General features: G+C 35.9%; 1 protein-coding gene across 2 annotated transcripts in view; it reads right to left on the reverse strand.

Moving 5' to 3' along the window:
* The window catches only part of CRISPLD1 (cysteine rich secretory protein LCCL domain containing 1), a 51443-nt gene that overhangs the window by 10633 nt on the left and 24320 nt on the right, over positions 1 to 16490 (reverse strand). The window contains exons 3-12 of one of the 2 annotated variants that reach the window (XM_005689106.2): positions 10473 to 10591; positions 9989 to 10121; positions 8758 to 8873; positions 7879 to 7979; positions 5792 to 5932; positions 5555 to 5615; positions 5384 to 5450; positions 5073 to 5203; positions 2913 to 2956; positions 2746 to 2818 (exon numbers count right to left, since the gene is read on the reverse strand). In XM_005689106.2, the coding sequence (XP_005689163.1) occupies positions 2746 to 2818; positions 2913 to 2956; positions 5073 to 5203; positions 5384 to 5450; positions 5555 to 5615; positions 5792 to 5932; positions 7879 to 7979; positions 8758 to 8873; positions 9989 to 10121; positions 10473 to 10591 (986 nt within the window). Of the gene's footprint in view, positions 1 to 2745; positions 2819 to 2912; positions 2957 to 5072; positions 5204 to 5383; positions 5451 to 5554; positions 5616 to 5791; positions 5933 to 7878; positions 7980 to 8757; positions 8874 to 9988; positions 10122 to 10472; positions 10592 to 16490 lie in introns of those variants that run through there. The other variant, XM_013969359.1, reaches the window with a different exon arrangement.

Here is a 16490-nt window from a genome sequence, read left to right on the forward strand (position 1 = left end):
AATATCTCCACTTGTTTTTGTCGTTGTCCACTCGCTAAGGCATGTCCAATTCTTTGCGACCCCATGAACTGCAACATGCCAGGCTTCTCTGTCCATCACTGTCTCTCTGAGTTTCCTCAAACTCACGTCCATTGAGTCAGTGCTGCCATCCAACCATCTCATCCTTTGTTGCCCCCTTTTCCTCCTGCCTTCAATTTTTCCCAGCACCAGGGCCTTTTCCAATGAGTCAGCTCTTCACATCAGGTGGCCAAAATATGGAGCTTCAGCTTCAGCATCAGTTCTTCCAAAGAATATTCACGGTTGATTTCCTTTAGGATTGACTGGTTTAATCTCCTTACTGTCCAAGGGACTCTCAAGAGTCTTCTCCAGCACCACAGTTTGAAAGTATCAATTCTTCAGCGCTCAACCTTCCTTATGGTCCAACTCTCACATCCATATATGACTATTGGAAAAATCATAGCTTTGACAATATGGACCTTTGCCGGCAAAGTAATGTCTCTGCTCTTTAAAATACTGTCTAGGCTTGACATAGCTGTTCTTTCAAGGAGCAAGCATCTTTTAATTTAGTGGCTTCAGTCACCATCCACGTTGATTTTATCTCCACTTAGGCCTAATAAACATCTCAAATTCAGCATGTTTGAAACCAAATCCCTAATCTCCTCCAGTCCCCAAAATCTTCCTTCTTTAGGCTTCCTACAATAAATGTCAACTCCATGATTTGGTTGCACAAGCCAAAACCTTTATTCTAGCCTAATCTCCCTCCTTACCTCAACCTTATATTCAACCCACCAGCAATTTCTTTTGGGTGTACATTGAAATAAACTGAGCATCCTGAAGTACCATGATCACTGTGACTCTGGACTCTATCATCTGACAGCTCACTACAATAAGCTCTCCTATACTCTCTCTGCTTCCAATCTTGCCCCTTCCAATCTGCTATCCCCACACACTTATACTGAAGAATACAAGTCCAATCATATCATTCCTCTGCTTCAAATATTCTAGTGGCTTTCCATCTGATTCAGAATAAATGACAAGATCCTTAGAATGACCAATAAGCCCTGAATATTTCCTTCTCATTACCTCTCTGGCGTTATATCCTACCCCTCTTCCACTTTCTCACCTAGCTCCGGTCACACTGACTTAATGGTTATTCTTCAAACATATGGAATAATCTTATCTTCTGGGTCATTGTGCTTATCTTTCCCTCTGTATGGAATGTTCTTTCTCCAGATATCCTATTCACTTACTGATACCTTAGCTCATTTTTTCAAAGGTTCCAAAAGGTTTTTGATTTAAACATAGAGTTCAATTATCAGTGTTCAATCAGTCATATGACATTAAAAAAAAAATCCACTCCCAGAAATTAAAAAACTGTCAAGTGGCACTTTTTAAAATTGATTGGCTCTTCAGAATTCATTCACACACACCCACTCATAAACTAAAGGAAAATCAGAGCTAAGACTAGAAAAAAAACCATAATTCATTCTACATCAGAGTCTCAGCAAAATGCATGCACATGCACTCAGTCATGTCCAACTCTTTGCAACCCCATGGACTGAAGCCCGCTATGCTCCTCTGTCCACAGGATTCTCCAGGCAAGAATACTATGGTGGGTTGCCATGCCCTCCTCCAGGGCTCAGCAAAATGACCCTATGAAAATCATCATTTGATGAAAGTATCAGTTATTTTCCTAAAAATATTGTAAAAAATATTTCAATTGCAACTATCTTTACCAATTGAAGCAGGTCTTCTGCAAGGCAGTTTTTAAGAAATGGCTACAATTCTTATTTAAATTTCATGTTCCTAAAGTCTGTATGACTCCAGAATGTATATACTTCCTGTAGCATCTAAACCAGAGCCATTTAAATAAAAGTAATATGTGAATCTGAGTTTTTATAACTTTGAATTAAAGGGTTGATTTTAATAAAAGATGCCTTCTGTTGGAGGAAGGGTATCCCCACTGACAACAAAACTGTTTTTGTATCTGAGAACTGTTGGGCATTCCCTGTCCACCCTACAGGGACAAAACCACCTGCTCTGCCCTTAGGACCAGGCTGTGCAGGCTCTGCCTTGACCATACTTAGCACTTGGTTTGTGGAAGACCCAGGTCAAACACAGTTCAAACTGAGTTAGTTTCTATTTAGGTAATTTCAGTTCAAAGAAAGAATGTAGGAGCCTTTTGCTTGTTTGTGTTCCGATCTCCGGTTTTAACACCTTGTTGTTATATACATTTGCGAGAATGTAGACAGTGATCTAGTATTTCTTTCCTTTGACTACAACTTGCATTAAGCTTGAATAAAAATGCTGATACATTTAAACAGTACCTCCTTTTACATCTAATCTTAAGGAAAGATGTTTGGCGCTGATGTGATCTGGATCTGTGAAAGAGTCATGCCATGACTTGACAAGTGACTGATGTGTGTAACTTATCACTCACTGGGTGGCCAAGCCTCCGTAAAGCCGTCAGAATGAATATATGGGTCTTTTTTTCCAATGTGGAAACAAATATTTTTCATAGAGATAAAGACAAAAAAAATGTTTAAACCTACATTTTTTGGACAAAGGACACTAAGAATGCCTGGAGTGCGTGCAGTGTGTGGTGTCCACTGCTCCTACCGCTAGCAGTTCAAGACCAAACACCCCTGAGTCCTAGAGACACCAGGGTCTCAGGCAAAGGCAGTTGTCCAGGGTAAAAGTCCCCCATTCACTGGTCAAAAATGAAGAAAATCTAAAACACAGTACCTCGGGCAATGCGAAGCAGGCTTATGGAAAGGACAGAGCTGTTCCACAGTTGTTTCACAAGTGACAGCCTGAACTGAAATATTCAAACACAAAAAAGAAGTGAATCCTTTAGAAATGATAATATGCAACAGAGTGATAAGAAAATAAGATGAAAAAACAGTGCTCACCTGTTACTTTAGAGACTGTGAAGGAATTGGCAGACTGATATTTGCTAAAGACAAAAATATAAAAATTTCAATATCATCTTACATGCATTGACATCAACATAAATTTTTAAATTTTTTAAGTCTGTGAAATTTAATTTCATCTTAAACATTTTTATTTAAATATCTATACAAGGAGTAGTATAAGAATTAATCGTCTGTTTTATGCCAAACCCATATGACCTTCAAGTATGAACCAAGTCAATACCATTCTTGATATCAGAGAATGACCTCTTTTCATTATCAATCTCAAAAACTTATAGGTAACAGCATGAAATAATACACATTTGTATCTATATATTTGTTTCTTATTAAAATTAAAATTCTCAATATACTCATGCTCTGTCATCACAGAACCAATTTATTCTTTCGAAATAGTCAATACAAGGCACTGTAAAAAGACTGCTAAATAATAAGTACCTTAAAGGACTGTGCATTATTCATTTTTTGTTCCCTCTAGTACTCCTTATATGCATTATTAAAGCAGGAATAAAAGAAAAGGCATACTATTATATATGAAATTTTTAATTGGTTTATCTATACCAGCTTTTCAGAAAAACATCTATTGCAAAAGGTAATGCTTATTTGTGATGGTACTTTAATTTGACACATTCTGCAAATTTCAAGAGAGTTTCTAAAATAAAAAATAAAAAACAACTGAAGGGAAAAAAGTAAATAATAGGATAAATGTTCTCTTTTTTGTTTTCTGTTTTTTGTATTTTTTAGTAATAGGATAAATGTTCTTTAATGCAACACCCGGTGTTTGCCTTCCTAAAGTGAATACTTAACATTGATTATTTATTGATGGTAATTAACAAATATCTGTTGGGTGAATAACTTAAGAGAATAATTGCTAATGCTTGAAAAACACACATTAAGCCTTTGAACAAAACTATATATATATATACCACATCATCCCACCAGTTTTTAAGGATCTTTAATATAAAAAAATTCTTTCTAATCATTGTGAATTCCCTACTGTGGAGTTTTTTGCAATTGTATAGTTACAAAGAAAGGGCGACTATGTCATATTTCCTAAGAAAAGGCATCTCAAAATGAGATTCAATGTTTATTATTTTACACAGAAGAAACTACAAATCCTCCATTTCAAAAGTCTACATTTTTCTATTTTCTACAGAGACTATATGAAAATATTTTGTTTTAGAATAATATATTTACTATGTTTAATGTGACGAACATTTCAAAAGTTAACCAATGCTTTTGTTGTTGTTCAGTCATTAAATTGTGTCCAACTCTTTGTGACCTCGTGGCCTATAAAGCCTGCCAGGTTCCTCTGTCCATGGGATTTCCTAGGCAAGAATACTGGAGTGGGTTGTCGTTTTCCTTCTCCAAGGGACCTTCCTGACCCAAGAATCGAACCTGTGTCTCTAGCACTGGCAGGCAGATTCTTTACCACTGAGCTACCAGGGAATTATTCTTTTATGCTGAGTCAAATTACATTTTAAGGAGAAGAAAGGTGACATGATACATTACGTATTTAGAGACTTTTCAAAATGCTCTTTTATCTAGTACTTATTTTATCTTATTGACAAAGTTAGTGTTGCATAAAATAAATAATTGTCTTTAAACAAGAAAGGAAGAATATGCAAATCAATTAGTCTTCTTGGGCATTTTCTATCACAGGTGAAAAATGTATTGTTTCATAATGGGAAAAACTATAAATTTTTACATTCTTAATGACACGAAATTTAAAATTTAGAGTTTTAGCATTATCTGTATAAGTTGGCTCAATGTTAACGAATCCGCTTACAATGCAGGAGACACAGATTTGATCCCTGGGTCAGGAAGAGCCCCTCGAAAAGGCAATGGCAACCCACTCCAGTACTGCCTGGAGAATTCCATGGACAGAGGAGCCTGGTGGGTTACAGTCCACAGAGTCTGCAAAGAGATACGACTGAAGCAACTTACTTAGCATGTATAAGCAAAAGGGTTCAACTGAATTCAGAAACTTTTCCTTCTTTTGCCCATGGATATTATGTAGCTGAAATAAGCCTTTCTATCCTCTCTCTTTATCAACTAAATTCTTCTGTGCTTTGTTCTAAAAGAAAGTAACTCATTGTTGCAACTTAAAATCTCTGGTCACAAGATTATTCAGGTACTTACCCAATTGTTTGAACACCATTTCTATTGGATTTGATGAAATAATGTTTCCTTCCTTGTCTAGTGATATCCACCCAACCACCATCATTGTCTATTATCCCGTAATGAATTGCAGCCCTACAGATACTAGATTGCTGGGAGAAAAGAAAGAGAGAAAAGATGGTGAAAATAAGAATTCTGCATGGGATACCACTCTTTACTATTTATGGCTTTAAACATTTCTTAGCAAAATATCTATAAATACATAAACTATTTTCCCATTAAAAATCAAATATTATTTGAAAGGAGTCTATCCTCAAATTTATAATACTTACCATTTCATAATGTACACTGCCGATAACTTTAGCTTTACTATCCAGACAGCCAGCAGGGCATTCATATCTAAATGAAAGAAATGGGAAACAAAATTTAGCCTCTCTGAATGTCTGTATAAAATGAAAGTATTTTTGTATCTTGTCAATTAATTTTGAGTGCAATCATATTACCTATTACAGGTTGTTCCTTTGCACTGATCTCTTAATCTTACTTCACAAGAAACAATTTGAGCTAAAATTTAAAAGATAATAATAATTTAGTTGATGTACAGCTGCTCTGATTCAACCATACAGTCTAACGCCAAGTTTTTGCCACTCACTCTAAAAATGTTCAAGATTAATAAAATACAGTTGAATATGTCAGCAATGTAAACTTTACAATTTTTGTAAATAGTGTGGAGGTCTTACACATTTGCTGTGTGCTTATGACTTCGTTTCTGTTACTATCATCTGCTACTGTCCGGATGTGGGTATCATGGACTTGTGACTGCTGCCGTTCAATTTCATTTGTTTCTTCTTCTTGAGGAGGATAGTAACTATCTGATCCTTCTGTTAGAGGAAAGGATTTAAGAAATATGAGTTCATCTTAAATGTGCACAAATTATCAATAATGACACATCGTTATATGCCTGTATAACATTTAATACTACTAAAAAAATCCATACGGTATATTGGCACATGTTTTGACTTACAGTAGTGACCTTACATACTGCATTGGAGTAAATAAAGCAGGTGCATAAACTTTTGAGCCCTTGATTCATTTATGCTACCATTTGGCTAATATCAAATGGAATAATTTCTAAGCTTTCCTTATATTTTAAAGTGAAATCAATGATTTGCTTTCATAATGACACTGTGAAATCTATACAGTGATCTAAATGAAGTTGAGGCTTAGTGAATTTTCATTTCTTTTCTCAAATGAAACCATATTTTTAGGAGGATAACACTTAATATTTTCAAAAGGATCACATTTAAAAGTCTCCTGAAAGGAAATTCAGCCTAAGAAGAATTGATATTTCCTTGTTATTTACCACAATATCAGTTTCCATGGAAAAGTTTCTATTGTAGAAGGAAATTCAATGTGCAGAAATTTTAATTTAACAATGGAAAATATGCAAACATTGAATTTAATATTTTTTCCCAGGCTGGCTTAATTGATGGGCACATTTTGAAAATGTGGCTATTTTCATCTATGTCCAAGAATTCAGAAACTAAAAAAAAGAAGTATGAATTCAGAGGAAAGTCAGCTTTAAAAAACATTGTGGTCACTGACAATGGAGCAAGCAGGTTGGAGGTTTAGGGGTAGAACGGACGGAAAACAGACTCGCACACAAAGGAAAATATTTTTAGGAATAACAGACTTTTGGACTCAGAGGGAGAGGCAGAGGGTGGGATGATTTGGGAGAATGGCATTCTAACATGTATACTATCATGTAAGAATTGAATCGCCAGTCTATGTCTGACGCAGGGTGCAGCATGCTTGGGGCTGGTGCATGGGGATGACCCAGAGAGATGTTGTGGGGAGGGAGGTGGGAGGCGGGTTCATGTTTGGGAACGCATGTAAGAATTAAAGATTTTAAAATTTAAAATAAATAAATAAATAAAAATGGCTCATATAACAGAGTGAAATATATGGTTACTTCTTGTCTACTTATTATACCTAATGAGCACCCAATCATTAAGGGAAAAAAGATCTCTCTCTGAGTCCTGAAAAGTGGCTTCATTTACACATATTTTCTAATACACTTGGTCTGCATTAATCTTCATTTAGTCATCATTAAGAATAAAGTAGTACAAGAGAGTAAAATGTTCACTTGGATACCCAATAAGAGGATGACCTTCACAAAGGTTTGTCAGGTAAGTTTTATCTTCATGTGCTACAAATAAGACACCATGCATTTACTTTACATTTACTTTTGAGGACATCCAATGTATGTGAGACAGCACTTTTTACAACAGTTTTATAATATATTTTATGTATATATATATGCATATATATTGTTATTTTGGCATGAGAAATTATATACTTTTGCAGTAAGAAGCAGAGAATTAGTATAATTCATTGGGCATGGTTCAATAAGAGTCACGGATAGGTATTTAGGCAAAAATTTTTAGAGCACTTAAAATAAATTGTGTTAAATTACTAAATTCTTCAAAAAAATTGACATTCATGGGAATAATTCTGGCCAACACTATATCAAGATGGTTTTTAAGACTGTAAATATACTCATCACTCTGGGATAATTTCAAAGTAGAATTAAGTGGTCATCTGAAGCAATCATGCAACTTTCCTTTAAATATAAATTAGTGTAATAGATTTATTAATGTTATAAATATTCTTAAAATATGTTAAATGATTTCTTCAGAATATTTGAAATAGAGTTCTGAAAGCTTTTCATGTAATAATTAAATGTGCTTTTTGGCTTTTTAAACACAAATTAATGTGGAAGTTGGATTAAAATATAAATCAAACTGACTATTACAACAGTACATACCTTTGTAGCACAGATTTTCTCTACAGCCGCCTCCAAAACTCGGTGGGCAAGCAGAACAGGGCCGGCCATGTTTGTAGGGGGCATGGCCCCACCAGTTTCCCCTTAAAAAGATAATTCACTCCATTAAATGGTAGTTTATTTTTCCTATTTTTGAGAAATCTTTATACTGTTTTCCACAGTGGCGGCACTAATTTACATTCCCAGCACCAGTGTACAAGGGTCCTCTTTTCTCTACATCCTCACCAACATTTTTTATTTGTATTCTTTTTAACAATAGTATTTCTGACAAATATGAAGTAACATCTCATTGTTACTAAGTTTAAACATACATTGCTATCCCATTCTTTTGAAAATATTCTAAATAATGTGCTATATGTATTGTTAAGAATTACAAAACCAAACTTCTGCAAAACACTAACCTCTGCTATGGGATATTCATCTATATTCCATTTGTCTTAATAAAAAGAGATTTTTGACTTACATTTGACTGAAGTTTAGTTGTATAGTATTTTCAATGTAATTATTTGAAGGGTCTTTACACAGATGAAAATACATTTCTCAGTCTATAGTTTCCCATATCTAATAAACCCAAATTATTAAATATTTACACAATATAATAGTGCAATAAATAAAACTGAAGGCCTAAAAATATGATTCTTATCTTTACAAAGATCATAGTTTCAATTTTCACATTCCCTTTAAGCACCAATTTTATGCATCAGGCAACCATAATTGTTACCATATAAAGTAAAGTGAGTAAAACCAGTGCACTTTACTTCATAACATACACTGAAAATGAGAAAAAAAGTCAAGAATATAAAGTTATATCTACATTGTTAAGAAATATTTATATATAAAAGCAATGTTTCATCTACTCACTTTGGGGAATAATTGCACACCAGGTAAACAGCTTTGGGCCATATTTGCCCCCAGATGTTCATGTTATGGCACAAATTAATGGCACAGCCTATTCTGCTACTTGTTGCCCACACCACCTACATCAGAGGGGAAAAAAAGGCTCAGAGAAAGCAGGTTGAGATGAAATAAGACAACAACATATCTGAGAGAAAATGTATAGAAGTGAACTTGAGAACCAGCTGTTACCATTCAAAATTAAATGAGGCAATGTCCAAAAGGATATTTTTCTAGAGATTTTGGGAAGTCCTTAATTTAACTTAAAAAAGAGAGACAGATACATAATAACTCTGAAAGTGAAAGTGTTAGGTGCTTAGTCGAGCCCGACTCTTTGTGACCCCATGGACTGTACCCCACCAGGTTCCTCTGTCCATGGGGATTCTCTGCAAGAATATTAGAGTGGGTAGCCATTCCCTTCTCCAGTTTTCATATATAAAACATAAAAATCTCAAATGTTACACACCTTCACAAGCCTAAATGGCATATTAATTTTTTTTATGAAAAAACCTACCAAAGAAATGAAGAGAAATTCTCATCTTAAATCAGAAAGTACTGGAGCAAAAGTTTAGGTGTTCAAATTTCTCACATTTTAATGCGTCACTGCCTATTAGGGAACCTCCTGCTGATCTTAATCTTGGACATGCTAAGGTATACAGAAGCATGCTTTATATTCAGTATTAATTGGTCATAGAAAGTCTAGAAACTCAGATCTGTGATGAGTTTTATCTAGTCAAATCTGCCATTAATTGGTTGATTTAGTAGTTTAGGACATATCCAATGGGAACACTGAGAATTTTTGTAAAAAGATAAATGCTGCATGCATCAAACATACTGAATGTCATGGTAAATAAAACCATATTTTTATTTTTGGAAAATAAAAAATAATGACATCTGAATATAAAGATGGTAAATTTCCTCCCATCTGCATTTATCAGGGCTATATTAAATAAAGTATTTTAAATGTAAAATCACTGAAATAATATGTTTAAGGAAATGTCTATACATTTCTCTATTATTGTTTATAAAAATTTATAAGCCTATTCTACATGCATCTATAGATTTGTAATAGCCATACTAAATGATATAAGGAAGACAAATGCTCAGTACTCTATAAGTTCTCCAACAAAAAAACAAAGAAAACTTTGTTAGTTTACACAAATTCAGAGGAATAAGGTATAAGATACCCTAGACATACCTGTGTATAATGAGTACATACAGGACCAGAGCATCTGAATGGACAATACGGGTTACACTCATGTTCATAAGGGTAGCTAAAGTCTCTGACTTCATCATACCATGCTTGCACATGAAAGGTTGGGGGCCTGTATCTTTTTGAAAGAAAATAACCACAAAGATCAAGTAAGGCTGGAGAAAATATAAAACTAAACATTGCTGAAAGCACTGATAAAATGTGGCAGAGAGGCAGTTCTGTGGAATTTATTCCTATTAAACACTTTTGCCCATTACGTCACTAAAATATCAATTACTTGGAACAAAAACACGTCTAGGATACTGCTGATCATTCTGCTATAATATTTATTTTTTTCTTATTTGTCTTGGTGTGACTGCTTGTTTTCCTTTTAGGCACTAAACCTCTGAAAACTTACAATGATGCATTAGTAAGTATTTCATTTCAAACTCTTCTGTTTTCAGAAACAAAAAGTTATATTTTAAGCTACCTTCCCCAGTGGGCTCCCAAATTCTGTCCAATTGATGGGAGCAAGCTTGCAGGTCCATGTTCCCACAAACAAGTTTCAGCCCAGGATTCTGCAGACCGTTCCAGTTCTACATCCCAGGTCTACGATTCAAAACAAAAACAAAATAGACAGGAAAGGATAATGTATATAGAGAGTTTGGACATTTCTTTAGAGTATACAGTTAGTCAGTTACGTTTTCTTCTTTCTGACTTCTATGCAAAGACAGCATCTTAATCTGGGTTCTCGCCATCTCTCACCTAGATTTTTGCGCTAGCTTCCTAATGAATCTCCTTTCATCCATCCCACATCTCTCCAATCTGCTCTATAAGTGTTAAGAATTGCCTAAGTAGACACAAATACACTTAAGTGATTCCTCTGTCTAATCCCATTGAACAAATCCCAGTACACATGAAGTCCAAATCCTCGCTCGCAATATCCCCTGTCATAAAACCTGTTATTCCTTGCCTTTGTTAGCACTATTTCCTCTGCAGAACACATCCTTGTCCCAATTATTTGTCAGACAGATCTTTACTCTTATCATGGTCCAACTTTATGTAATACATTCTTGACATATGTTCATTTCTCTTAAACGTAAGCCATTTCCTCCTTTGGACTCTGGAGCTTTGTTACGCTCTTTGCCATGTGGCACTAATAGTAAACAACCCGCCCGCCGACGCAGGAGACTTAAGAGACATGGGTTCAATCCCAGGGTCGGGAAGATGCCCTGGAGAAGGGAATGGCAACCCACTCCAGTATTCCTGCCTGGAGAAGCCCAGGGACAGTAGGACCAGGTGGGCTATAGTCCATGGGGTCGCAAAGAGCTGGACACGACTGAAGAGACTCAGCGCGGCACTGAGATGCTAGCATTCATCTGTATGTCTCTGTCAGGGACTGCGAGTTGCTTGGGGACAGTTGTTTAACTCATGTTTGTAACTTCAGCTTATTATCTATGTCTGTCATATGGACAAGCTGGTCAGTAAATGTTGGCTGAATAAATGAATGGTTAATGAATCTGAATTCCATAAAATAGAAATATATTTTTGTACGCAAAAAATTCAACGAGTGACTAACTCACACTTTAAAAATACTTGATAAAGAAACATTTACAATTACAAAATCATTACTAAAATAATTTCATATGTCCCGAGTTTAATATTCAGTTTGTTAATTTGAAAATCAGGCAGCATAGTGAATGGGGTGGTAGAAACAAAGAATTTTCCAATACTGGGTTCAATACTGGCACAATTATAGGATTCTGGGCATGTTAGGAGGATAGAAAAATAGGCCTGGAACTAGAAAATGAGGACACAACCTAAGGTGAAAGCAGTGAAACTGGAGAAAAGCAGACAGACTGAAATAATGTTTAGGAATTTAAATTCCTAGAAGTTGATGGATGACTAAGGGCAGGCGGTGAGGCAAAGAAAAAAAAAAAGGTGAAGACTGATGAGATTACCAAACTGTGAGAAAGAGAAACAGAAAGAGAAATAGATTGTTGTAATAGAAGTGTATGTCTCTGCACTTCAGTGCTTATTTCAAGGCTGATGGGTGAGGTGTCTGTGATACACACAGTATATATGTCAAGTGGAGAGTGGAGATAGACGATTGGGGTTCTGGGGAAAGAAATATACTCCAAAGACATGAAGTTATTCCTTCAGGAAGATGATACAGAATGAGAAAAAATGTAAAGAAAACTCTGGGGTTATCAAAATTGAAGAGTTAAGAAAAAAAAAGTTTAAGTAAAATGAACAAGGAAAAGTGGAGTCAAAAAGGCTAAGGGAAAACTGAAAGAGGATTAAATAATAAAAGGCACAGGACAAGAGATTCCAGGAGTAGAGGGTGGGCAATTAAGCTAAAATGTTACAGAGAAGTCGAAGAAGATGAGGTCAGCTCGGTACTAATTCATTATTAAGAGCAACTTAAGGGATTTCCCTGCTGGTTCAGTGTTTAAGAATTGTTGGAGGTTCATATAGGAACAAAGAATAAAAAATAATTTTGTTGGGAAATTAAAAAAAAAAAAAAGAATCCACCTTGCAATGCAGAGGAGATGGGTCTGATCCTTGGCCAGAGAGCTGAGAATTCACATGAAAGTGTTAGTCACTCAGTCATGTCCCACTCTTTGCAACCCCATGAACTGTAGCCTGCCAGGCTCCTCTGTCCTTGGAATTCTCTTGGCAAGAATACTGGAGTAGTTTGCTATTCCCTTTCCCAGGCAATCTTCCCACCCAGTGATTGAACCTGGGTCTCCTGCATTGCAGGCAGATTCTTTACCATCTGAGCCACCAGGGAATTTCCTTTTAAAGGATGGAAGAAACCTAACCATGCTTATAGGTCAAAAGTACAAGATACTAGAAAACAAAACAAAAGGAAAAAAAAAGTATGTGTGAAGAAGGAAAGTTTCTTCATTCTATGTATAGTATCTATATAATCTTGCAACAAACATTCTTGCTAATTCAACTGTGGATCTGAAATACATAAAATCATGCTTTCAAAGCCAGAAAAAGAAAAAGTATACAAAATTAGGAGAATACTGGAAGATTCCATGGACAGAGGAGCCAGGTGGGCTGCAGTCCATGGGGTCGCGAAGAATCGGACATAACTAGACGACTCCACTTTCACTTTTCACTTTTATGCACTGGAGAAGGAAATGGCAACCCACTCCAGTGTTCTTGCCTGGAGAATCCCAGGGATGGGGGAGCCTGGTGGGCTGCCGTCTATGGGGTCACACAGAGTCGGACACAACTGAAGTGACTTAGACTTAGACATCTTTATTATCTACCAAAAACACACACAAAAAAGACTATTTACATGCCACTAAAAAAATTAACAGCATAAAAGTATCTGGATTTCATAAAAACTTGAATTTCACTTTGAATTAATATTTAATGTTCAAGACGACTGGTTTTGTGGCATAGACATCAGAAACATATACTATCAATAAGCATCGGGTAAACACTTTGCCAATGTGAACATACTATTTATTAAATTCATTACTTAAATTAGACCTAATTTTATAATTACATATTATGTAAGATGCAAAGGCATAATTCAAATTACTGTCATTATTTACCCAAACAAATTAGGTAAGAAACAAAGAATTTGGCTGAAGTCCTAAAAAATGAGCAAGATGCTGATTTCCTTTTGTATCCAGGTGGTCAGAGAGACAGTCATCTCTCAAAAGCAAGCTTACTTCTTGCTGATTAGTAGGTTGTCCTTAAGAGACAAACAAATTTTTGTCTTCAATCTTGAAAATCAGGTTCTTGCATAATATCTTAGTCATACTCATGGCTCAGTGGTAAAGAATCCACCTGCCAATGCAGAGACTCGTTCAACCCCTGGGTCAGGAAGATCCCCTGGAGGAGGAAATGGCAACCCACTCAGGTATTCTTGCCTGGAAAATCCCTTGGACAGAGAAGCCTGGTGGGCTACAGTCCACGTGGTCGCAAAAGAATTGGACACGACTTAGCACCTAAACACCACCACCACAGTGAAAATATATTTATCCATAGGTTTCTAATCTAGCAACAAAGCAACCTCACAAAGAGCAGCCAGGTACCAGAAGAAAAACACAAACATTCCTAAGTGGAGAAGGAAAAAAAAAAAAAAAAAAGGCCTTGAAACCATTGGAATGGTTTTAAAACACTCTTCCCACGAAGGGTGGAGTTGAATTCCCTCCCCTTTCCTTCAAGTTGAGTTAGATAGTGGCTCCCTTCTAACAAACAGAATAGCATTGTGAGATTTCCCCAGCTAGGTTAGGAAATAAAGCCTCTATCTGATTCTTTCTCTTTTAAGACACACATCTTAAAAGACCTGAGTCAACAAATTAGGATTTCAGCTACCCAGAAGAGGTAGCTAAAAAAATAAGACGGAGAGACCACACAGAAACAGACAGAGAGATGCAAGAGGAGTCCCTACTGTTTGTGTTTTCCTAGCCCAGACATGGGACTTGTAAGTTTGCCTGTCCAGGTCACTACACGAGTAACAGCCCCAAAAGAAGAACCACCCAGCTAAGGGAGTTCTTAAGGCCCTTATTCAAGGTCAATTTACTCTTATGTTACACACAATTCTACAACCTTAGACATCAGTTTTTCCTACAAAATTGATGGATTCTTTCTAGAGAAGATACACAACTATTTCCAAGTTCACAAATATGTTGTATATCCAAAGTTTGTTTACATATCTGTTGTGTAGAAACTGGAATAAAATCTACAACATATCATTCAAATGCTTCAGGCTATGTTTTCTTATTTGTAAAATATGTCAGTTGAGATAGAAGACAATTCAGGTTCCTTTAAGGACTAAAATTCAATTGTTGACTATATATTATGGACAAGTTGTTTTTACAGCATGACTTCTCTTCTATTCAATCCCTAAAAATGGGGGTGGGGGACATCCCTGGTGGTCCAGTAGTAAGATACCACCATCCAATGCAGGGCATGTGGGTTTGATCCCTGGTTGGGAAACTAAGACCCCACATGCTGCAGGATGTGGCCAAAATTAAAAATAAATCACACTCACTAAAAATAATAAAATAGGGAGTGGAACATATCAAATTAACTATGATAATGCTAAAACAGGGACAAACATTATTTTAATGCAAGAACTGAGGCAAAGAGCATGCAGCTAAAATTTGCTATTAATATTTAATAAATATTAGTGACAATTTTGAAAGTAATCAGTTGAAGAATCTAATCAAGCCCTGCTATTTAGGATAAGTTCAATAATAGGAATCAAGAACATTCTTTAAAAAAAAAAAATCACTGAAAATATAGCTGTCCTGGAACAAATACTATCATATAACATGACAACAGCACAGAATATATATTTTTATGCTACAACATAATATTTCAGGTTTGAAGACAGGCAATAATTCATACCCATCCCATTTAAATGCAGGTTACTCTCTATACATTTCTATTTAAATTCAGGATTGTAAATTAAATCAAGATGGCCTAACCAGCTTCATTTTTTCTCTCTGAACTATTCACCCAGGACTAATTTAAAGCCAAGCCACACTTAAAATTACCATTTCTTTATAGAACGGCTACTTGAGGTGTGCAGAAATAAAAACCACTCTATTTTCCAGCTACATGAATAAACTGTTCCTTCTGAGAACATAGTAAAGTCTTCAATTTAAGTTTTATTACTAAAAGAAACATTTAGAATATTATTAACATACTTTGTCTCCGGGGTCATTTTTCAACCAGTTGAACATAATGGCTCTATCATTTCCTGTGTGTTATGTATATGAGAAACCTTAAACCTTGACAAAGGACTTTTAAAAGTAAACCTTGAAATTCATAGTAGTTTTAGCACTGAAAGGGCTTCCTTGGTGGCTCAGACAGTAAAGAATTTGCCTGCAATGTGGGAAACCTGAGTTCAATCCCTGGGTTGCAAAGATCCCCTGGAGAAGGAAATGACTACCCACTCCATGATTCTTGCCTGGAGAATTCCATGGACAGAGGAGCCTGGCAGGCTCCATGGGGCTGCAAAGAGTCTGATACAACTGAGCGACTTTCACTTTACTTCACTTTAGCACTAAAACAGTGTGTTGTAAAATCTGAAAATTATGTAGCTATCTAGACATATACAGAAAATTCCATTGACTGCTCTTCTTTGTGAATTGTGGTGAGCATACACAATTCATACTCCTACCAGAATACCTGTTATGCTATTATAATAACAGTCAATGATAGCTGCAAATCGTTGAGGAGTGGAGTTTTTAATAGAGTTAATATTGCTGGCTTACCAGAGGTTGCATCCCTATACATGAGGCAAAGACAATCATTAGTAACATAACTCTTTCTCTCTGATACTAAGAATAGCTCTCTCTTAAAAAGGATTCAGTTCAGTTGCTCAGCTGGGTTGGACTCTTTGCGACGCCATGGACTGCAGCACGCCAGGCTTCCCTGTGCATCAACAACTCCCAGAGCTTGCTCAAACTCATGTTCATCGAGTCAGTAATGTCATCCAACTATCTCATCCTCTGTCGCCCCTTCTCCT

This window comes from Capra hircus, chromosome 14 (genome assembly GCF_001704415.2).
Source record: "Capra hircus breed San Clemente chromosome 14, ASM170441v1, whole genome shotgun sequence".
In the NCBI taxonomy this organism is placed as follows: domain Eukaryota; kingdom Metazoa; phylum Chordata; class Mammalia; order Artiodactyla; family Bovidae; genus Capra; species Capra hircus.